This window comes from Enhydra lutris, unplaced genomic scaffold (genome assembly GCF_002288905.1).
Source record: "Enhydra lutris kenyoni isolate GAN:26980312 unplaced genomic scaffold, ASM228890v2 scaffoldscaffold11, whole genome shotgun sequence".
In the NCBI taxonomy this organism is placed as follows: Eukaryota; Metazoa; Chordata; class Mammalia; order Carnivora; family Mustelidae; genus Enhydra; species Enhydra lutris.
This window is the reverse complement of record NW_019154095.1, coordinates 15,163,551-15,187,695: the sequence shown is the minus strand read 5'-3', so window position 1 is coordinate 15,187,695 and position 24,145 is coordinate 15,163,551. Positions and strand designations below refer to the sequence as shown.

At 40.1% G+C, this 24,145-nt stretch overlaps 1 protein-coding gene across 3 annotated transcripts; it reads left to right on the top strand.

Moving 5' to 3' along the window:
- The first annotated feature begins 338 nt into the window (after window positions 1–338).
- Window positions 339–23,387, top strand: LOC111144607 (caspase 3). Of its 3 annotated transcripts, none has more exons than XM_022498989.1 (7): window positions 339–373; window positions 12,426–12,490; window positions 15,182–15,306; window positions 18,789–18,917; window positions 19,249–19,424; window positions 19,848–19,968; window positions 21,492–23,387. In XM_022498989.1, the coding sequence occupies exons 2-7, from the start codon at window positions 12,438–12,440 to the stop codon at window positions 21,719–21,721; spliced, it is 834 nt and encodes a 277-aa protein (XP_022354697.1). In that variant the 5' UTR covers window positions 339–373; window positions 12,426–12,437; the 3' UTR covers window positions 21,722–23,387. The 3 variants fall into 3 exon arrangements, with proteins under 3 accessions (XP_022354697.1, XP_022354698.1, XP_022354699.1); XM_022498990.1 differs by lacking the exon at window positions 339–373 and adding an exon at window positions 692–719; XM_022498991.1 differs by lacking the exon at window positions 339–373 and adding an exon at window positions 5,101–5,148.
- The last annotated feature ends 758 nt before the right edge of the window (window positions 23,388–24,145 follow it).

The following is a 24,145-nucleotide window of genomic DNA, read 5'->3' as shown; positions in this document are numbered from 1 at the left end:
GGCCTATGAAGGAGCGGCATAGGGGCGACGGGGGCGGAAGAGGAGTGCGCCGGGGCCTATGAGGGAGAGGCATATGGCAGGCGGGGGGCGGGGAGGAGAGTGCGCCGGGCCTATGAGGGAGAGGCATGGGTGGGTGGGAGTGGGAGAGCGCCTGGGCTGGAGGAACAGGTCTCCCGAGTAAGAAGAAGAAGGGGGCGGGGCATAGGGGCGGGGCCCAGGGGGCCGCGCCAAGGGGGCGGGGCCCAGGGGGCCGCGCCAAGGGGCGGGGCCTCTCAGGAGTACACCTTTTTGGGCTGCGGGCAGAGGCCGCTGTTTAGGAAGCCTAACGAGTGCGAGAGGAATCCGTACGTGGCTGTTGTTTGGAGGCTGTGCGGTGAGTGCTGCCATCGGCCCTTCCCGCCGAGGGAGCTCTGGGCCCGCTCCCTCCATCCTCCCAAGCTCTGCGCCCGCCCCGGCGACCTGCCCGGGCCTGCAGCTGCTCCGGGGAGGAGGACGTGGGCACGGTCCGTGCAGCGGATCCTTTGTTATGGCACCACGACGGGTGCGAGAACGTGCACTGAAGCCTGCTTAGCGAGACACCCGAGGGGGTGGGCGAGACCAAGGGATGTGGAGGCCGAGAAACGGAGATCTGGCTGGAGATACGGAGCCCGGAGGACTGGAGGATTGAGAGGCCGGGCCGGGAGCGTCGAGGCTGGGTTGCAGAAGAGTCTGGCCCCGGGGTGAGGGTGGGGGGCACCGGGGCCGGGTGGTAGGAGGTTGGAGCGGGAGCCGAAGGCAGCGGGATGCTTGAGAAGTGAGGGTGGCTGGGACCTTGGGCTGAAGTTGGGTCGGAAAAAGAGGAGCGGATGACCCGCGCCAAAAAAACGGAGCCTCGAGAGGGCGGGAGGCGAGCCTGGTGCTGCTCAGAGTCGCGGACTGATCCTCCTATTACTGGAAGAGGGCTTGGTCTCTGCTGCTTTCTCTGTCTCGAGCCTAGATTTTTTCGGGCTGATTGTGTGACTCAGTTTTCCAGAGAAGTAAATTCCAAGCACTGAATTCCATTTCCTTTTCAGACCCGCAGGCTTCCATAATTCCTTGCAGCTCTTCCCTGTGATTATGTATCTGTTGCCAAAGTCACCTGGGAGCTGCTTTAAAGTCCCCTCAGGCCATGTTGAAAAGGGTGCCTTTCCCAACCCTCCTCCCTCTTGATTTCAGTGGGTCTGTTCTAAAGCCATGCAGTAGTTGCCCCTGTCCCTGTGCTCAGTAAGTGGGATCCCAGCCAAAAATGAGCGTTCTCAGCTACCTCTCCCTCCCTGTTCCTTCCTCAATTAGCCATCAAGCCACCAGGACCTCCTAAATATTGGTGAGCTCTGTCCACTCCTCTCCATTTTTGAGAACCACCCTAAGCTCTTACCTAGCTACAGCAGCCTCCTTATTGGCCTCCAATACTTCCAGACCCTTCCCCCTGCCCTCCATTCCATTCTTCACAGCGCAAGCTGAATGATCTTTATAAAATAGAATTCTAGAAGGCTGCTCCTTTGGGCATAGGACAAACTCCATCCCTTTAACAAGGCTAACAAAGCCAAGCATAGGTTGGCGCCTTGGTCCCCTCCCTTGTTTTATCTTTCTTTATATCACCATTTCATTTACTAAACAGCCAGGCTGATCTTCAGACCTATTCTCTGCCTGGAACACTCTGCATTCCCTCTTTCCCTTCATTGCATCACTTTCACTTGAGGAACTCCCACTTAGGTTTCTGTTCTCATTAAGTACTTCAAGGTTAAGTCTTCTATTATGAGTTCCTTTTGCATCCTACATTTCATAAAAAGCAAATGGCATATCCTTTGCAGTTGCTTGTCTACTATCTTCCCTAATAGTTTGTAAGCAAATTCCATGAGTGACTATATTTATCTTGTTATCTTGTTGTTCCTTATTGTTTTTCTCCATATATATAGGGTCTGGCACAAGTAATACCCACACTACAATATTATGCTTTTTAATAATTATGCCCTATCAAGAAAAAATAAACCTATTTTGGGTTTACTTAGCAAATTATAATTAAAAGATGAGAATTAGAAAGAAATGGTAGAAGTGAAATATGGAGTCGCTGTGACAATGTGAATTTGCAAGATAGTAACAGGTGCTAAGGAAGGTGGTGCTCAGCCACTTTGTGTTGGAGTTACATGATCTCCAAGAATGACTGTAAAGCTTAAGTCTTCCTTATCCCCACCTGATGTTTGAGCTTTGGTTTTGCTTTGCTCTTTTGCAAAAAAAGGCTTTGAAAGTTAGAATGTGTTTTAATGAACAATTACTGGAGTGTGGCAATAAAACCTGTTCACAGTAAAAAGAAAAGAAAAGAACCATTGTACCTAATTAAATCAGATTTGCTTTTGCTCTGTAAAAAGGGCCTTGCTTCCTGCCTGTTTAAGAAACTGACATGTTATCTGATATAGGCAGTTACAGTATTTCTTTACTGTTTTGCTTTCAAAACCAATTTCACACAATCTACTGCTTCATCCCCCTCCAGAGCTAAAAGGCAGTCTTTATTTTCATGTATGGCTTTAAAACAATTTTGGTGCCTACTATTAGATCTTTAAACTCTGCCTCAAATAGGGGAAGCACTGGTGTTTGGGCCCCAACAAAGAGGTGGGAATTCTTAGACTGTTAGATAATGTTTTGTACACATGTAACAAATGTAGTGGAGGGGGACAGGTAGGTACTTTGTTGTCAGACCACTCAAGGCCAAGTCCCAAGGTTGCCACTTACTAGCTCATTCATAAGTTAGGCATAAATCATATATACACACCTCACAGGGTTATTGGGATAAAATGAGACGTCTGTTGACTATGCTTTGTAATTAGATAATGTTACTTCTCTGCCCATTTTGTTCTTGCCTGCAAATTGCTTATAGAGCTTCTGAATTAGTGTAGAGTAAGATAAACTTCTCTGATCCCTACTGAGCATTGTCTGGCAATTGCCTTGTGGAGCTGAATAAGGGAGTCCAGGTGTGCGTCCCACACAGGGACAGGCTCCTTGGCTCTAACCACAACTCCATACACAGGTTTACTGCAGTGCTCTGCACACAGTTCAGTAAATTATGACAGTGCCGGTGACAAATGAATAAATACTACTGACTACCGACTCTGACTTTTCCCACTTTCCAACCTTCCCTGGTAGGCAGAGTTTCTTTAATCCAGTGGTTTAAACCAGAATGTGCTTCTATAGAGGAGTTGTTCTGAGCAGGAGGGAGGAGATTCTGTAGGTTGTAATTTTTATAAAAGGCATCCAAGATCCTTCATTCTATATTTATTTTATACAATATATGACTTTAAACAGTGGGAAAACAATTCCAGCCTGTCTTCCTGGTCCTGGGGCCCTTCCAGAGAAAAGGAAAGAATGGTTTGATCTGTTTGTACGGCACAACTGAACTTAGTTTAGTTTACTCTTTTATTTTACTTGCTGCTCAGTGTGTTTTCACCTTAATTACAAAGTAGATATTAAGAGATTGACTACCAGGTCTAATGGCAATGTCTAATTTGGTGATTCTTAAAATTCCCCAGAGAAATTCAAAGACCAGATGGGAATGAATTTCAATAAAACCTCTAGTACATTACAGCTGAAATCTGTTCTTATCCAAACTATTGTGAGAAGTCTGTTCTTTCTGTTTAAGTTACTAAATCTCATGTTGACTGCTTTTGAGACTTTGTCCTCTCTAATAGGTCCTTTAAAAAAAAAAAAGATTTTATTTATTTATTTGACAGATAGAGATCACAAGGAGGCAGAGAGGCAGGCAGAGGGAGAGGAGGAAGCAGGCTCCCTGCTGAGCAGAGAGCCCGATGCAGGGCCCGATCCCAGAACCCTGGGATCATGACCCAAGCCGAAGGCAGAGGCTTTAACCCACTGAGCCACCCAGGTGCCCCTCTAATAGGTCCTTTCTAATAGGTCATAAATACAATCCTGATGTTTCTCAAACTCTTGGCAAAAGTATAGCCTTCCCAGAAGTCATAATGGAAAGGCTTCACTTTGACTTTATAAGCATATAGAAAATATCTTAATAACATGAAACCAGATATTTGACTTTTAGAAAGAGATTACCCAGTGGTATCAAAAACACCATAACTGTCATTCCTATTTTGTTCATTAATTAGAACAATTAATAGTTTATACTATTTCAGTATTTCTGCTGTCAGTTTCTGTCATGTTCTTTTTGTTCTCTGTCTCATCTTAATGAGAGCTTTTAGGTTATGGATTTTAGTTTCCTTCCTTGAAACTCTGGAGAGTATTACCCTAGTCATGTGGAGGAGTGGGAGTCTGCCCTCTCAAGGCAGACAGATCCTGGTTTGAGGACTAGCCAGAAAGACCTGAGTAAATAATAAATGTGTACCTAAATAAGTAAAAGTACCTTTTGGCTCAGAGGCTAGCCCAGATGAGCCAGCATCAAGAGGAACTGTTTGTTACATGACATTTGTACACAACCCTCAAATCACATATGGCATTGTGATTCTTTGGCCGTTTCTTTGGCTATGTGTTTTGGTAAATCTTCACCTATAATTTTTTTTTTTTTTAGATAGACCCATGATTCATGATAGATGATTCATAAGTGAGCAGTATTCATTCTGATGTCACGTTTGGAGATTTCAAACCCCTTTGAAACCAGGCGTTATCCTTTGTCTCAGCTTCCTTTTAGGACAGGCCCTAGGAATAGGCTACTGCTGTGTGACAAGTTAGCAGAGTAGAATCTGGCAAACTGTTACTACTAATTTAATGTCTTATTTTGAAATCTCTATCATGGGCACACTTTCAAACTGTTCATTTATAATAACAGGGTTTTGTGGGCTTTTAAATTTTTAACACTTTATAACTTGATACCGAAATTTCAGTTTTAGAAATTAATTTTCATTCTGCTGCCTTCACTGTAGATCATTTATCCTGCTTTACTGCATTATTGCAATATACAATGGCCTCTTTAGTCGGCTAACTAGAATATAAATAGGAAAACATTATGACTTTTCACTTGTTTAGGAAAACAGCATGAAATGTTTAAATACCTATTTTAGAGTGACCATACATTTATACCGACAACCTTTTGTTTTTGTTTTTGTTTTTGAAGATCTGACTGTTCGTAGCAGCTTCAGTGGCAAGCATTAAAGGGGTCCAAGAACTAGAAAAGTGAGTCTAAGACCCAAGTTCTAATTGCCATCTAATGCCAGTTGGTCTATTGCAATTTCTCCAGGATCTAATATATGTTTAGAAATGTATTTTATTATCAGCAGCATCCTGAGTTGATGGAAAGAATTACATACATCAGTACAGGAGAATCAGTGATAATTTCATTGCTGTGCTAGGATATATTTTTTGAACGCTTTTGGTATGTTTTCCCACTTATGTTTTGTCAAATGAAAGTGTTCTAAGAACTTAAAGTCCTGTGATCACTTAGAGTGTTAAATATTTCCCTTGAGGGATCATTTTTTTTATCCTTCTAAGATGAGATCACCATCCCCAGTATAATTTGTATTCAGCCTGGCATTAGCTAATGGAAGTGATGTAATGCTAAGTGTGACAAGTTCTACAAGAACCAAAGCTCTTTCTCCCAAGAGTGTGGATGTGGTGTTTCCATGTGGAAAAAGCAGATGGTGACAAGAAGAGAGTAAATGTGCACATGTCTGATGCAATGGGGATTTTTTTTACCACCGTGTAAATTTGTGATAATATACGAAGGTCAGCTGATCCTGTTGTAATATATATGGTTCAGGTACTGATAAAGAAAGCAATGAAAGTCATCATAGTGTGTGTTCCTGAGAAATCCTTATCAAATAGTATAAGACACTGTTTTAAATCCCATTCTAAAGAATTCATATTTTTTCCTTCCAGCCACCAACTGCCTTACTGAAACAAAATCGTCCATCTCATGCCTAATATCAAATATCATTAAATTACAATTACTTGTATTAAGCTTGATCTATAGGAAACTTTAACTATTAAAAGTGACTTGGTTAAAGTTCAATAAATGTATGAAAAGGAAGTGAGTACTTAAAAATCACATACTATTTAGGTGAAATCTTAACATTGATATGAGCCAAGAAGCCAAATATTTTAAAACTCTGGAAAGCAGATCACTATTTAAATTTAAACTTTCTAGAAGGGTAACATAGTTTCATCCCATAGCTTTATTGTTGGCAAGAGATAAAAGGTTGGTAGAAGTTAGTATTTCTGTCTAAGAATTGTGGCACTGTTTGCAGGAGTGTTTGACATGAGATCTTAAAGGCCTCAATCATATGTGGGAACCCATCAGCATTTAGGGGGTCCCGAACACATACTGTGTACCCTACATTTGGAAAACCCATCCAAAGGGCCAATTTGAAGCAAACTGGGGCCAGATAGGACATGGCAGGAGCTCCAGGTTCAGCTTTAGAAATTTCGATTTTTATTAAGTCTTCTTTCCCGTTCTGTTTTCTTTTCTTTTTTTTTTTTTTTAAGATTTTATTTTTGGGACGCCTGGGTGGCTCAGTTGGTTGGATGACTGCTTTCGGCTCAGGTCATGATCCCGGAGTCCCGGGATCGAGTCCCGCATCGGGCTCCCAGCTCCACAGGGAGTCTGCTTCTCCCTCTGACCTTCTTCTCACTCATGCTCTCTCTCACTGCCTCTCTCTCAAATAAATAAATAAAATCTTTTAAAAAAAAAGATTTTATTTTTATTTATTTGACAGAGAGATCACAAGTAGAGAGGCAGGCGGGGGGGGTGGGAAGCAGGCTCCCCGCTGAGCAGAGAGCCTGACGTGGGGCTCGATCCCAGGACCCTGAGATCATGACCTGAGCCGAAGGCAGAGGCTTAACCCACTGAGCCACCCAGGTGCCCCTCCATTCTGTTTTCATTCCAGATTTACTACAGGCTGGCCATAATGTCTTGAAACATAGATAATATTATTTTCTTATGGATTGTAATATAATAACAATAAATCACTTACTATGTATTTGCCTCTGGTTTGAAATTGTTAGCCACTCTATAACTATTCTCTCATTTCATCAACTTAACCACAACTTTGTTTTTTCAATCACAGATGGATAGTTGTTTTGCATTATAGTCTGCCCAGTTAGAATTGGCATGCATGGGGCAATTTGGCTCTATATTTATGGTTTAAGAATGTTTGAGGTTTCTTGTACTTAATCTATGTTTGTGGTATGTGTGAAACAGAAAAAGAAAGAAAAAGAGGGAGACTAGAACATGATACAGAGCAGCCAAGAAAAGATTGCTACTTTCATAGTAGTAGCAGTCCCCTGTTTTTGTCATTCTTGAAACAGGGCTGAAGGTTGAAATTGACCACACAATCCTGGTTGATACAATCTCTCCCTGCCTATAGGTATTATTTTATAAGATAAACTTTGTTACTATTTTCTAGGTTAAAAAAAAAAATAGATGTCATAGAAAATACAGGAAAATATCAAGGAGTAAATAAGTAGCCAGTAATCCCATCACCCAGAGATAGCCACTGTTGGATGATAGGTTAATGTGTAAAGATGCTGGATAATTACTTTGGGTCTTTTTCTTGTATAGAAAATTGAGATTATATTATTTTATAAAACTTTATAACCTATTTTTACTTAGCCTTATAAGCATTTCCTGCATAATTTAGTTCTTTAAAAAAGTTTTGTAGCTGTTTTAACTAATGTATGGATATACCACAACGTAACTATTCTCAATTCTCAATGTTCTCCTCTCTCCTCCTTCTCTTTCCCTCCTCTTCCCACTCCCTGGGGTTATTTTTTCTAGGCTGTGTTCTTAGAAGTGTAATTTTACCAGATCAAAACTTCTAAGTTTTTATTGAGGGATAGGAGGACATAGCAAGATGTTCTCAAGAGATAATACCAATGTATGCCCCTTGTAGTAATGTATGAGAATGCCAATCTCCCACACCCATGCTAGCATTGTATGTGATTGGTTTTTGGTATTACTTGATTATAATACATGGGTAAATATACACGAAAGTACACCTTGGACGTTTTGGGATTCTTTTCTCATAGTTCATCTTCTAAATATAGAGAAAATAGAAGCAATCTTATAAGAAGTACCTCATCCTCCTTGCCTCACATTCGCCCTCCTGCCACATGTGCCCCAATAGTTTGCCCTCCTTCTCCTTATGGGGGATGAACCCTTACTTGTTCTTAGCTGAGACTAAGTCCTCCCCATATGTGAGAGATTTGCAAATCCTTCATCTCTTCAGGAACTTTCTCTCCTCTTGCCTTATTAATTTCTCACTTTCCATAGATCATTCTCATCAGCATGAAAGCAAGCCTTCCATGGCCAATCTTCAAAACCAGACAAAGCAAGAAATCTCTACCCCTCGTCCCCCTCCAGCTCCTATGCCATTTCTCTTTTCCCCTTCCCTGCAAAACTGCTTGCTCACTTGTGTTCTCTTTACTCATTTTTGTTCTCCCATTTTCTCCCCAACCCACTGCCACAACATTGATCCTTTTAAACTATAATGTTTGAAAACTGTGATACTTGGCTGTTGTGTAAATGTAGAATAAATATGTTTCAGGTACTTTATTTAATTAATAATAGAACCAGTAAGAGACTAAGACCAGTTCAAAGGAGAATTTGAAGAGCAAACAGATGGTTAGGTATACTGAAATGAATTTGCTAATAGAGGCAGAACTGGTTAATATCCTAAATGGCAGTGAAACATAATTTGGAAGGGTCATTTTTCTATAGGTCAAAAATCAGTATCATTGAAAGACAAAATTCATTTTTGTTGCTATAGACAAGAACCATTAGCATGGCTATCCATTTTCTATGACTTAATTTCCTACAGAGTTGTAAAATAACCTAGTCATTACAAGGTCAGATAAAGAGTTAGTATCTAAAATCTGTAAGGAGCTTATCAAACTCAACAGCCAAAAAACCAAATAATCCACTTAAGAAATGGACCGAAGACATGAATAGACATTTTTCCAAAGAAGACATTCAGATGGCTAACAGACACATGAAAAGATGCTCAACCACAGCCATCAGAGAAATACAAATCAAAACCAAGATGAAGTACCACCTCACACCTGCAGAATGGCTAAAATTACAACACAGGAAACAACAGGTGTTGGCAAGGATTCAGAGAAAGGGGAACCATCTTCACATTGTTGGTAGGAATGCAAACTGGTGCAGCCACTCTGGAAAACAGTATGGAGGTTCCTCAGAAAGTTAAAAAAGAACTACCTATGACCCAGCAATTGCACTACTAGATATTTACCCAAAGGATACAAACATACTGATTAGAAGGGGCATCTGCATTATCAACAATAACCAAATTATGGAAAGAGCACAAATGTCCATCGACTGATGAATGGACAAAAGATACGCTATGTGTGTACACACACAAACACACATATATATTCACAATAGAGTATTACTCAGCCATAAAAAAGAATGAAATCTTGCCTTTTGCAACGACATGGATGAGTTACAGTGTATTATGTTAAGCAAAATAAGTCAGAAAGACAAATACCATATGATTCCACTCAAACGTGAAATTTAAGAAACAAGACATGGAGGAAGGGTGGAAAAAGAGAGGGAGGCAAACCATAAGAGAGTCTTAACTATAGAGAACAGAAGGGTTGCTGGTGGGGAGGTGGGTAGGGAATGGCTAAATGCATATGGGTATTAATGAGGGCACTTGTGATGAGCACAGGGTGTTGTATGTATGTAAGTGATTGATCGCCACATTCTACTGCTGGTACCAATATTACTTTCTATGTTAACTATCTAGAATTTAAATAAGAACTTAAAAAAAAAAAGACACGCTATAAAGTCAGCTAATCCTCAAGATTCTTCTAGACCATGCCCAGCACCACACTGAAATGCTATACAATAATTACTTTTGCCCATTTCCAGGTGTTAGACAATTTTTTCCTCATAATCCCCACTATACCCATGACCTTGCCAAAGCCAACGGTCTGTCTTCAATTAACTTGACCTCTTAGCAAAATTTAAAGCATGGAACATTCCTTGAAAGACTTCTGCATGCTTTGGTATACAGCATTCATCTGACTCCTCCCCACTCAACTCCCCTCCTCATTTCAGTCATCTTTCTTAGTCTCAGGCTGGCCTTGTAAATAGCAGAGTGCCCTGTGTATCTCCAGTGCTGATCTCTCCCTGAGTTCCAGACTCATAACTACATATATCCAGTGATCAGCTCTAAGCTGATCTATCTAAGCCACCATCATCTCTTTCTAGAACTATTCTGTAAGGCTTTCCATTGGCTTGTGTGCCTCTACACCAATCTTCAACAGTTGATTCTCCACTCAGCAGCCAGAGTGATCTTTTTAAAGCATGCCGTCCCACCTTTGCTTAAAACACACCAATGGTTTTTCCTTGCAACCAGAATAAAACCAAAGCCACTCTCAGCTCCTGAGGGCCCTATGTGATCTCACCTTCACTACTTCATATCTTTTTATGTCTTCCCTTCTTTTACCATGCACTGGTCAAAATGGTATTCGTTCTGTACCATGAATACCCCAAACCTTTTCAGGGACTTTGTACTTCTTGGTCCTTCCCAGCAAAGATAACTTCTGTGTCATTTAGATCTCGATATAAACACTACCCAAGAGATGGCTTCCCCAACCAGCTTAGCTAAAGTAGCTTATACTTCCAGTCTCTCCATTACTTTACCCCATTTTCTTTCCTTCATTGTCCCAATTAGTGTCAGAAATCTTACTATCAATCTGTAATTATTCTTCCTTTCTATGATGAAAGTTTGAAGGTAAGAACTTTGTCTTGTCTTCCACTCTGTCTTGGTGCCTACAGTGATACCTCTTACAAAGCATGTGCTCACTAAGGTTGTATTCACCATCCTCCCTTGGTTTTCTAGAAAGCCTATAGGAAAAAAGATGGTAGAAAAGCAAAGAGTCTTTGTTAGAAAAGCAAAACAAAGACTGGCTTTGAGAAGAAGTAAAACACTGCTCTTCTCTGTGGTTGAATTGAAATGGTCACACTTCCTTTCTTCCATATTCTTGTCTCCATCTTTTCTCACCATAGGTTCACACGGTATTTAGGGAGAAGGCAGGAATGAACTTAGCTTTGGAGAACAGAAGAGGTCTCCTTAGCTTTGGGCTTGGAAAAGGGTGGGTTTGGTAGGGATTTTCAGTTTGGGATGATGAAAAAGTAAGTTCTAGAGATGGATGGTGGTGATAGCTATACACTAATGTAACTATACTTAATGTTACTGAGTTATATACTTAAAATAGTTAAGATGGTAGATTTATGTATCACAATTTTTTTAAAATTTAAAAGTGGTGAAGAATGCTAGGACTTTCTGTAAAGGCTTTTGTGGTTGGCTGAGACCTATTGACGGGCTTTTATATTCTTTTACGATTTCTGATCTTAGTATACGAGTCAGGTTAAAGTTGTATTTTGATTTGTATTTTTGCGGTTGCCAGGGCTTCTAGAGGCTGGAGAAAGTCAAGAATTTGGGGGTCTGTTTTTCTTTTTTCTTCATTTAGGGAGGCAGATTGCCATGGGAAGTACATTTACTTCTGGAAGGCCAGAGAAGACATGGGAGAACTCCAGAAGACAAGTAGTAAGGAACTGACTTCTTCAGAGGCAGCAGAGCAGAGTGGGAAGGAGAGGGCCTGAGTCACTTAGCTCTGTGACTGTGGACAGAGTCATTTATCACTAGAAATGGGGTTTCCTGACTCTCAGGAGTGTTGGGAAGAGGAAAGATGAGATGCCTAGCACAGTGCCTGCTGTCTAATAAGTCCTCCGTAAGTGCCAGCTGCTCCGATCATAAGGAGTCGCTCACCGTGTCAGGTCCACTGGAATTGTCTGATGGAAGATTGGAAGCAGAAACTTTAGTTCTCTCTTCCAGGTTTCCCTGGCCATTCTACCGCCCTAGATGAGTAGGTGGAATTCTCAAGCCCAGTTTCAAAATAAAGATTACATGGAAGTTTGGACTTCCTGGTGCTGTGTCTTTTGAGAATCTAAAGCTTTGTAGCATAGTAGCGTGTGAACTATACCATTGTGATGGGAAGTTTCTGGGTTTCGTCTCAACTGTGCTGCCTTGGAAGACTAAGTTCTTAGCAATGAATGACCTGATCTGTTGTGAGAGAAACAAATTGCAATCTGTATCTTGATCTGGTGGGAGTGGATAAATGTAAATATTTATCAAGCTGTATGCTTCTTACCTGTACACTAAATGAAGTTCATAGCTCAGTTAAAAAAGAGAGAAGGAGAGAGAAAGAAATGGACTACATTGCACATAATTTTAGAAAGGATTATAGCTCTCAGGTTTGACCCCCAAAAACCTTTAACAAGAGAGGAGAAGCTGGGCCAGGAGTGGTAATGCCAGTGGTAAAATGTCCATATATAGCATTAATTTGGAGAAATAATCATTAGAATAATTAATATAATGCAGTGGTCTTCTAATGACAGATTAACTCCTGTCTTCTTTATATTCCAGTTAGAAGTATCCATGGAGAACAGTGAACACTCCGTGGATGCAAAATCCATTAAAAATTCAGAAACGTGAGTATTTCTATTGGATATATTCTATTCTATAATATATTCCTATATATTCTATTATGTTATACGTTCTATTATATTACATATTCTATATATATTATATATTCTATATATAGCTATTCTAATATATTCTATTCTATAATATATTTCTAATAGAAAAATATTCTATTTCTATCCTTTATAATGAAGGAAAGATGTGTAGGTAATACAGCAGACTTGAAGGAATGGGGAAGCAGAAAGGGCTTTCAAACTAGAGAGAACCAGCTGACATCCTCCCTTGACAGCTGCGTGGCTTTTGCACATGTTAACTTATCCTCCCTGAATCTCATCTTTCAAACCAAACTTTCACGATACTGTGGGGAGGGCAGAGGGCACATGAGGTACAGAGCCTGCCCCATAGTCAGAATCCCCAACCTGCAGGAGGATGCCTTAGGAGAGGCAGAACTCGCAATTCTTCTGTGCCTCCCAAAATCTGTCTGTAGGATGACAGCTGTTGTGTTTGGAGGAGATTTTTGGCTTTCTGTTTATTTATGAGTTGTTCTTTTTCTTTAAAGATTTTGTTTATTTATTTGCCAGAGAGAGCCCAAGCAGGGGGAGCAGCAGGCAGAGGGAGGAGCAGGCTCCCTGCTGAGCAAGGAGCCTGACATGGGGCTCAATCCCAGGACCCAAAGATCATGACCTGAGCCAAAGGCAGACATTTAACCAACTGAGCCACCCAGACATCCCTATTTATGAGTTTTAAGACTAAAATGAAATGCCAGTTCTGAGTCTGGGGAAGAACTGCCTGCTTTTAGGTGATCTTGCACCATCTGTTTTTCTGTCTTCCTCTTTCCAGTAGTTTGCTTATTAATGCTTCCCAAAACCAAATGATGGAGGAAGGAAAAAGATCAAATGTAAACACCATTAATGTAATTCATGTCATTATCCACTTGGGATCCCTTGTGGAACTTTGAATTCCGAAAGTTTCTTCTGAGACCCAGTATTATTATTTTGGACAAAAATCACAGTAATTATTTAGTGATCTTCATATTAAACAAAAGTATTACAGAACGATCACCAGGTTACCAATAATGATTTAGCAGTGTCTGCTTAGCTGAAGAGATTTATTGGAAACTAAACTTTTTTTTTTTAATTTTTTTTTAAGATTTTATTTATTTATTTGACAGACAGAGATCACAAGTAGGCAGAGAGGCAGGCAGAGAGAGAGAGGGGGAAGCAGGCTCCCCGCCGAGCAGAGAGCCCAATGCGGGGCTCAGTCCCAGGACCCTGAGATCATGACCTGAGCCAAAGGCAGAGGGCTTAACCCACTGAGCCACCCAGGCGCCCCAGAAACTAAACTTTTGAGATACAATCTCATTTTAGAAGGGTTGGGGTCTTTTATTTATTTTTTAAACCTTTTTAAGTGACTTACACATTTTCCTACCTTTTCATATTATACAGAATATAATTTAATAGCAAATTGCACAGGAGCCCAAAACAGATTTAGGTCTGTTTCAATTTAACGATAAGTTATGCTCGTGTCCCTCGGCTTTTAAGTCTGCTCTGCGTCAGGCGTGTCCCCCTCCCCATGCAGCTATCCTGTTGCTGGTAGAGGAACCCTCCCTCCTAAGGAGGCAGCAGGGGTGGTGGGGAATTACAGTTCTGGGATCCACAATTTATATGATTTTCAACAAGTCACTTGGCTTTCTGAGCATAAATTTTCTCACCCGTACAATGTGGGGATCTTCACTGTTAGCTAAATATAGTTGTTTCTGACCTCGACTGCTTTAATTTACTATTTTAATCTTTTTCCAACAATGTTTGTAGAATTGTATATAATCTGAAATACTCTCGGGTTAAATGCATGAGGACGTGGACTTGAGGTATTGATGTTTGGTGTCCCTAGACCTGATGTGTCCTGATCCTTGGACTAGATCAGGGGTCAGGCCTGCTGTCTATTTTGGTCAAGTTTTATTGGGACATAGCCACACACATTCCTTTACATGTCGTCCTGGGCTACTTTCACCAGTAGAATGGAGTAGCTGCTTCAACAGAGACTGTACGACCTGCAAATCTCAAATACTTAATGTTTGGCTTTTTTGAAAAAAAAGTTTTTTGATCCTGGTCTAGATAACAGGTTTTTGGATAAGTGACCTGCAGACAACTATTTCCAATTCTTTACAACAGTGATCTGTGTATTAACTGTTAATTTGTTCAGCTCATAGTGTTTAAGGAGCAATTTAGGAATGGTGAAAAATACCATGCTTTGAGATGTATTTGCATTTTTTCAGTTTCCTCTCATTTTCAGGGTATTTTTAAGATCTTACTCTTACCTTGAGAGAGATATATCTCACAAGCTATAAGAAATTTAAGAATTTTAAACTATAAAATACATTTGGTGAAATTTTATAAAAATTTAGAGGAAAACTTAAAATGTAGAGAGTAAAAGCCTGAACTCTGAAGTCCGACAGGTGTGCTCTCCCTTGGCTCTGACAGTGTCTGTGTCACCCTTAGCACTGAGCCTTGGGGTACGCATTTCCACATCTGTGAAATGGTTTCTCATGAAATTTAAATCAGGAAAGGCTACCATAGCACAAAGCCTGACATTCATTCAACAAATGTGAACTGTTCTTATGTATTATAAAATTTGTATTACTGTGAACAGCAGCATCAGTCATTTCTACCTTTGTTAACTGTTTTTTGATTTCCAAACAGAAAGATCTTACATGGAAGCAAATCAGTGGACTCTGGAATGTCCTTGGACAACAGTTATAAAATGGATTATCCTGAAATGGGTTTATGTATAATAATTAATAATAAGAACTTTCATAGAAGTACTGGTATGTACCCTAACGTAATTTTTAATCCTCTTCAAATATTGTACCATTTGCGGCGCCTGGGTGGCTCAGTGGGTTAAAGCCTCTGCCTTCGACTTGGGTCGTGATCCCAGGGTTCTGGGATCAAGCCCCCACATCAGGTGCTCTGCTCAGTGGGGAGCCTGCTTCCCTTCCTCTCTCTCTGCCTGCCTCTCTGCCTACTTGTGATCTCTGTCTGTCGAATAAATGGATAAAATCTTCAAAAAAAAATATTGTACCATTTATGTTTGGTATAATATGAAAAATAGAACTGATGTTATTAGTTAGTAAACGATAACACAGAATAGCCACAAAGTAAAGATAGAGCAGGACCCTACACATAGTCCATCACGAACTCTTGATCTTCCGCCCATTATCAGAATTTCTCCCTCTTCCAACAGCTAGCTTCCCATCTGTGTGTTGGCTCTCCTGCCCCAAATTGCTTCTTTATCCTCCTGCTCCCTCTTTCATTCTAACAGATTGCAACAAATAAGGAGCAGTATATTTTTCTTTCCCAGAACTGTGTGAGGCACCTCATAGGTATTATCTTGTTTAATTTTTGCAACAATTCAGAAAAGTAACCACAATTAGATGCTGAAAGGTTAAAATTCTGACATAGAGTTCACACAGATCATTTAGTAGCAGAGCTAGGACTTGGCCTTGGTGTGTGCCTGACCACGCCCCACCTCGCAGTCTGAACTCTTGAGTCCACCTCCTTCCAGTGAAGCACTGCTTCACTTCTTTGTATCTTCATTTGCTCTATTGACTTTTTCCTTTCCCCCCACAAAAATGACAGAACCCCATCTTAAAGAGACCTTTCTTTCACCTTGCTTCCTCTTAAGCTGTGATCTGATTTTTATCTCTTCTAAATTTTTGAAAATACGGGCTGTAAGCTTGCCATCTTCACTTCTCTCCATCCCTCTTGAATCTCTTTTCTGTTTTCTACCTCTGCAGAAACTGCTTTCTTAGGTTCCCCATGGCCTGATCACTAAATCTCTCTTCTCAGTCTCTGTACTGGGTGTGACTTGAATCTACTGATATGGTTCAGAATATATATATATATATATATATATATATATATATATATATATATATATTTAGAGAATATAAACCATCAAATCCCTTACAATCCCAGAAAGTTCATTAAAATCTTGATGTGTTGATTCTTTTTTCCTGAGAGTTTCTTTCAAAGCTTAATTTCATTCATAATATGTAAGCAGTGTTGCATTCTGCTTGTTCCACTTAATGTAATGTAAGCATTTTTCACGTTGCTATATAATTATCAGATCTTTTAATTATTATATAGTATTCCATTTGCTTAATTTGCATAATTTATCCTATGATGGACATTTGGGCTGTTTCTCCATTTCTTATTTTTTATATTTATATTGATGCTGTGATAATTCTTTGAATCGGCATATCGATCACATTAGACTTAATTTTTAACTAAAGAAATTAGAAGACCCAGATCCAATTTAGGAGGCCATCTATTGGGCCGGTGGTGAAAATGGCCAGAAGAATCCAGGTTGCCCTGGAACCATAAGCAGAACTTGGTGTTAGAATAGTTATGAGGAAGGAGTAGTGGGAAAAATAGGTGTCTGAATCTGAACGAAAGTCTTCGTATTGCTTTTGGCTGTAAGTTGAGATGCCACCTTCAACCATCAGATACTCTATATCACGTTGCTAGTTATGATGCCCACTTCCTGTAGAATTTTACATTGTGGAACCTATTCTTTAACAGCCATAACCACAAATTACTTAACCCAAGAGTCTAACTTTAGCAATCGAATGAGCTCTTCTTCTGCTTTGAAATGTGAAGGTCAGGTCCTCACAGTGCTCTCCTTATAGTCTTGTGTTTTCTGTTCTACTGTTAAATGGCTCATGGGGCGGCTGGGTGGCACAGTGGGTTAAAGCCTCTGCCTTCGACTTGGGTCGTGATCCCAGGGTTCTGGGATCAAGCCCCCACATCAGGTGCTCTGCTCAGCGGGGAGCCTGCTTCCCTTCCTCTCTCTCTGCCTGCTCAGCGGGGAGCCTGCTTCCCTTCCTCTCTCTCTGCCTGCCTCTCTGCCTACTTGTGATCTCTGTCTGTCAAATAAATAAATAAAATCTTTTAAAATAAACAAATAAATAAATAAATAAATGGCTCACAACCCAGGACCAGAATTCAGTCTCTTTGTCACATAGCTGCATGGTGTCCTCATCCTCTCTAAAGTCAAAACTTTGATGGGCTTATTTTAATTTTACAAAAATTACCTATGGCCGTAATACAAATTTCAGAAACTACAGATTAATAAAAGAAAAAGCATTAAAGTCACTCATAGTCACACTACTCAGAGATGCTCTGTCAACAATATTTTGTGGGCATAGGCATTGAGTATTTTTTTGTATTAATACATGTTATAATTTACTCAGTTCTAAGGTATGTCTTCTCTAACACTTTGGCATTTTTAGATCTGAGCACATTGTATAGTCAGTCTGTCCATTAATGTGGAGAGTACTGTAAAGGAGAAACTGAAGCCCAGAACCCCTGGGTACAGGACTGACGCTAGCCTTATTACTTTCAACAAGTTCCTGAACTTCTCTGTGCTCCCTGTCCCACATCTGTATAAGTGAAGCTGGTCATAGTCACTGTCACACTGGTGTTTGGAAGGGTTGAAGGAAATTACTCATAGCAGGATGCCTGGTGAACAAGATTAATGTGGTAGTGGTTTGTGGGTTTTTTTTTTTCCTGAAACATATTAAAGTAGTAATGGATCTTAAAATTGTTGGGAACCTAAAAAAATACAGTTCCTCTGAATGTGTGAGATGTGTGTTTTGTTATATATAGCATTTTTTCTTACACAAAAGTAGGATCCTGTTGTTTTACAGATTTTTTTTTAATACAATGACCATTTCCCATGGCAAAATTTTGTCTATGGAAATTTTTAAAAAAAGATTTATTTATTTGAGAGACACAGAGAGAGAGAGAGAGGGAGGGAGAGATCGGGGGAGGGGCAGAAGGAGAGAGCGAATCCCTGGTAGACCCTGGGCTGAGCTTGGAACCCACTGCAGCGCTTGATCCCACATCCCTGAGATCATGACATGAGCCAAAATTGAGAGTCAGATGCTCAACCGACTGAGCTGTGTCATGTCTACAGAAATGTTAATGGCAACACAGTAGTCCATTATAGTAGTAGTGAATCATAATTTATTTAACCGAACTTCCCTCGTTAAGCATTTCAGTTGTGTTTTTCACTATCTAAGCAGTTGTGAAAGATATCCTTCTGACCATAGCACTGATACAGCTTATGTTATGAAGTGTCTTATATGCTAAGAAACTAAAGAGACTTTGTGTTAGATCAAAGTCATTGAATTTTCTTAGCAGTTGAAAAGATTTTATTGTGGATTGTATGACTTGCTGAATAGTTTATTTCAGAGGAATTTTTTTTTTTTTAATGAAGTTATAAGTAATCCTTTCTGTTTTCAAGGAATGGCACCTCGGTCTGGTACAGATGTAGATGCAGCAAACCTCCGGGAAACATTCACGAACTTGAAATATGAAGTCAGGAATAAAAATGATCTCACATGCGAAGAAATTTTGGAATTAATGGACAGTGGTAAGAAATAATTAAAAGAATGATGACCTCCCTTTATTGTCCAGTTTTATATTATGGTATAGCTGTAATTATAATAATAAGGCATGAGAACTGGGGCACCATATTCTATATAATCCCACATTTTATATACATAAAGTAAAAGTTATTCATGCTACCTCCCTAACATGGTTTGAGGTATGTCGACTGCCCCAAGGTGGGTTTTGATGATCTCTCAGTTCTGTCCTCAAGTTTCTTCATCTTCCTCCTGTACAGTTTAAATAGGAGATTGATGGGTGAATGAAGTTGTGTTGTTTTTTATGTTTATTTTCCTTACTTGTAAACATTTTTCCAGTCTCTAAAGAAGATCATAGCAAAAGGAGCAGTTTTGTTTGTGTACTTCTAAGCCATGGGGATGAAGGAATAATTTTTGGAACCAATGGACCTGTTGACCTGAAAAAACTAACAGTTTTCTTCAGAGGGGATTACTGTCGAAGTCTGACTGGAAAACCCAAACTTTTCATTATTCAGGTAATTTATGCCTAAACAACTTAGTTATTGAGGATTAATCAGGGATTAATTCGCTCATTTGTGGATTAGCCAATGGATTTATTTTTTTCCCCTGAAGCTACTGAACTACTTTAACTTTTTTATTCATTTAAACTACCACTTACAAGATAGAAAATAAATATTCCTTTTAGACTTGAATCAAAAAGATTCCTCATTTAACATCCATGTTTACACAGCCTTTACATTTCTTAGAAATAACAATTATGTGTATACACACATAATGGTTTTTAATAATTTTTTTTTTAAGTAGTCTCCACACCCAGCATGGAGCCCAACATGGGGCTTAAACTCACGACCTTGAGGACAAGACCTGAGATCAAGAGTCAAAAGCTTAACCAACTGAGCCATGCAGGCGCCCTTAAATGCTTATTTTCTAACTACTAGGCCTGCCGAGGCACAGACCTGGACTGCGGTATTGAGACGGACAGTGGAGCTGAGGACGACATGGCCTGTCAGAAAATACCAGTTGAAGCGGACTTCCTGTATGCCTATTCCACGGCCCCTGGTAAGACAGCTACCAATAACAGACGTTACCTGGAGAGTCTAAACACAGAGCAAGTGTTCCAAAGGTTTCCAAGGTTTTCACATTCATAAACAGCTAACGGGTCTGTATTTTAAGATAACAGAGAAGTGTCAGAAAGTCTTCTTTAAGCAAAGTTTGGCTGGAAGGTGTGCATTTATAAGAAGGTGGGAGGATGGGGTAACCAGGTGATGGGCATGACGGAGGACACGTATTGTGATGAGCACTGGGTGTTACATACAACTAATGAATTGTTGAACACTACATCAAAAACTAATGACGTACTGTATACTGTCTAACTGAACATATTAAAAAAAATATAAGAGGGGCGCCTGGGTGGCTCAGTGGGTTGAAGCCTCTCTGCCTTTGGCTCAGGTCATGATCCCAGGGTCCTGGGATTGAGCCCCACCTCAGGCTCTTTGCTCAGCGGGGAGCCTGCTTCCCGCCGCGCCCCCGCCCCCCGCCTCTCTGCCTACTTGTGATCTCTGTCTACCAAATAAATAAATAATCTTAAAAAATTAAAATAAAAAAAAATAAGAAAGCATACATCCACAGTGTCCTCCATGAACTTAATGCCAGATATTATAATATACAATACAATATTGTGTATTGTAATATAGGGGATGAATTGTAATCTTATGATACGGTATAGTATGTGCTATATTGTCACATTTTCCAGGAATTCCTTGGAAGATGGGAAATAATAAAAATAAACCTGAATAGTGTGTGAGAGGGTAGAGTGGAATGGGGGAAAAGAAATAGGTTATTCCATGTTATTGCGGTTGTGTTGTACCTGTCCTCCTATAAATAAGTATTGATTGATTGTGCAATTTATTTATTATACAGCTAACTCGGGGTGACACAGTTTGGAAATAGAGGACAAATGTATATTTAAAGAATGTTACATTTTTAAATACGCTCAATATGATTTCTTTTTAACCTCAAGACAGTTCCAGGTAAAGTACTTCCAAATTAGAAGCAATAGATCCGAGAGTTAATCTGAGAAAAAGTACTATGGATACATTGTGTTCTCTTTTTTTGGAGTTTTTGAATATTCTGTAATGTCTTTATTATACTTCATCTGGATGCCTTGTAGACAAATTTAGGACATGCAAATGTGTGCATACATAAGCAGTTGATGTCTGGGGTGAATCAGCAATCCGATGGCAACATCATGCTTCTTAAAATGGTGTCTCTTACACGTTTGTCCCTGCATCTTTTGCATGTTTCCCTCTTCCTCCCTATGAGAAGGGAAACCCAGACAAGAGAACTCACCATGATTCAGCGGGGAAGGCAGTTCACACTCTTTTTTCCTTACCAGAATGAGAGGTGTATGCACAACGCCAACCCCACCCCCAGCATCATCTCCCCTGAAACAAGAGGAGGTGTTTATTTCCTTTTTATGGCTGGTAATGCGCATGGATCTTTGTGCTTGTTTTTACCTTTGTGATTATGTAATCTATAAAATCAGATACTCATGGTACTTGGGTTGTTACTCTGTCTCGTAGGTTACTATTCCTGGCGAAACTCAAAGGACGGATCCTGGTTCATCCAGTCACTCTGCACGATGCTAAAACTGTATGCTCACAAGCTTGAGTTTATGCACATTCTTACCCGAGTTAACCGAAAGGTAGCCACAGAATTTGAGTCCTTTTCTCTTGACTCTGCTTTTCATGGAAAGAAACAGATTCCATGTATTGTGTCTATGCTCACAAAAGAACTGTATCTTTATCACTAAAGATGGATGGTATTTTTGGTTTTTTTTATTTTTTGGTTTTTTTTTTTGTTGTTTTGTTTTGTTTTAGTTCATATGCCAAGTGAGGAAATGGTTTAACTGATCCTGTATTTTCCTCTCATTTTAATCTAATCGAATGCTTCACATGGTACTTTGGAACCTGCTACTTTCATAGCAATAAAACTATGAGGCTACCTCACACTCAGAATCAGGTAGTCGAAATTGAATTTAATTAGGAATAAATAAAAATGGATAGTAGTACAATCGTTGTGAGAGGAAATGTTTCTAAATCAACTGCCCTGGAAATTAACAAGTTTCAGTGATGCTGTTATGAATTTTTAAGTAATCATGGAAGAGGTTAAACACTGTAATTATGAATTTCAATGATCTTAACGTGCTCCTATATGAGAGTATGTACTCTGATTTTTGTCAAACCACAGACATGCTAATGAGGAATAATGTATTCTAGAATGTGGGGCTCCGTGGGCAGGGTCAAAGTCCTAAAGACCTACCTTGATTTTAGAATCAGGATTTGGAGACAAGTCAACTGTATTTTTTGGTCATTTGTCTGAGAGCATGGTTTTGTGATGTTGGGCCCAAGCATGTCTTTATTGCAAAAAGTCATGTTTAGTATTGAAAAGGAAACTAAATATTTTGCCAGAGGAATTGTGAGCAAATCTCTTTGACTCTCGCGAGGAATTTAGCTAAATGCAACATCAAGGTGGGGTAGGCAGAGTTAGAACTGCAAGGTGCAGAGATGCAGCTGTCTGCCAACACCCAAATCCTGTCCTTTGTGCCTGAACCAAATCTGTTGAGCTTCACATGCCAGCAAAATATGTGAAGAGATGTTATGTAAAAGCCTCACACTGTCGATCATGCTGCTAGCAGCGTGAATTGAAGAAATTCTACAGGAATGCACTAAAATACAACTTACATAGTAACCAGTGAAATGCCACGAAAAACAATAAATCAATCAGCTGGGCACTCCGTCATTAGAAGATGGTCTGAGCCTGAGCAGAGACACCGTGGGCACAGCCTGTGTGATGAGGGCAGAGCCCTGGACCGGCTTTGGGAAAAGGCCCGCTAGCTAGTTTTTCCGTATGGACTAGTGTGCGTGGAAGATACCCCCCAACCCAAGGCAGGAATCTCCAAGAGAGCCAACCAACTCAGAAGTTTCTGAGATGGAAATTTTCCAAAGGTGCTAAGAGTCACAGCAGAAACCATAGCACATTTTATGGTACAGTTTTTAAGCGTGTTATTTTCTGTTGAAGTTTACAGTCAAAGGTACAAAAAAATGGTAATTATAATGATGTCCCATTCATTAAATGAAAGGCCCTTGGCACGCAGGACCTTAGAAATCACCAGTCTCCCCACTCCTCTGGTGCCTGGGGAAGCAGCCCCCACCATGGAGGCCAGCCCCGCAGGCGGCCTCCCTCAGGCAGGCCCTGAGTCCTTGCTGCATCCCGGGGCCTCAGGGGTTTTGCAGTCGTGACATTTAAGGTAAGCTATCTCTTGCTCAAAGAAAGAAACTGACATTTATAAATGACCACTCTTTGTTTTACCTGTGGAACTTTTTTCTAAGTAAATAAGGCATGTCCTGGTATCTTGAGATGTGTTCCTGTGTGACTATTTTGTAAATTTTTGTTATGCATTTTTATTTCAAAATATAAATTTTAACTTAAATCACCAACATGTTCAAGTTTTTGTTGTTCTCATTTCTGATATGGTGCCGCTAACTCTAGTTTAAAAACAGTTTTAACCAAGATCTGGAGCTTGATTTAGAAAGGGTGCAGCAGGATTTTGTCATCAAATATTTTGAGGTGGTGGTGAATTACTGAATAGGATAAGCAGAGCTCTCTTCTTCCCAGGCCCTGTCACTGGGGCCCTGTTACTAAGATGACCAGGATGCCAGGAAAGACAGCAGGTCTGCAGAGACCACAGTCCCTAAATATGACCATGTTTTTGCTTGTTTCCTTGCTTTGCAGAATGGTAACAGCATAAAAGATATTGCTGAAGACAACATTTTCCACCACATGCATTTTCAGTGGGGCTAATAGAAGGGGAAAAAGAACTTGGGAGACATGTATGTCAAACCACGAATGTCCCTGGTGGCCACCTCTGGGAAAGTGTTCCCTTAAATAACGTACTTAGAAAAGGAGTATAACAAAGTGCAAACGTGCAGTTTCAAATTCCTTCCAGTGTTTCTATAATGAACATGGAATAGTTTTTAAGTCAGAAAACTAAATTAAATGATCCGAACTGGGAATAGGGGATTCCTGTTTTCAGGGAATAGAGGGTGGCATGAATAACTTTTTAAAGACTCTTTAAAGCTATAGTTCTATAATGGGTTGAGAAAATGAGTCCATTCTAATCTCACTACTATCTAAAGAAGTCTGAGATATTATAAAGGAAAAAGTCAGGGATTCA

Bases quoted from the DNA above. Each gene is read 5' to 3' on its own strand.
- LOC111144607 (XM_022498989.1), top strand. From the start codon at position 12,438: ATGGAGAACAGTGAACACTCCGTGGATGCAAAATCCATTAAAAATTCA. The intron at 15,307-18,788 runs GTATGTACCCTA...TCTGTTTTCAAG, and splicing joins GAACTTTCATAGAAGTACTG to GAATGGCACCTCGGTCTGGT. The intron at 18,918-19,248 runs GTAAGAAATAAT...ACATTTTTCCAG, and splicing joins TTTGGAATTAATGGACAGTG to TCTCTAAAGAAGATCATAGC.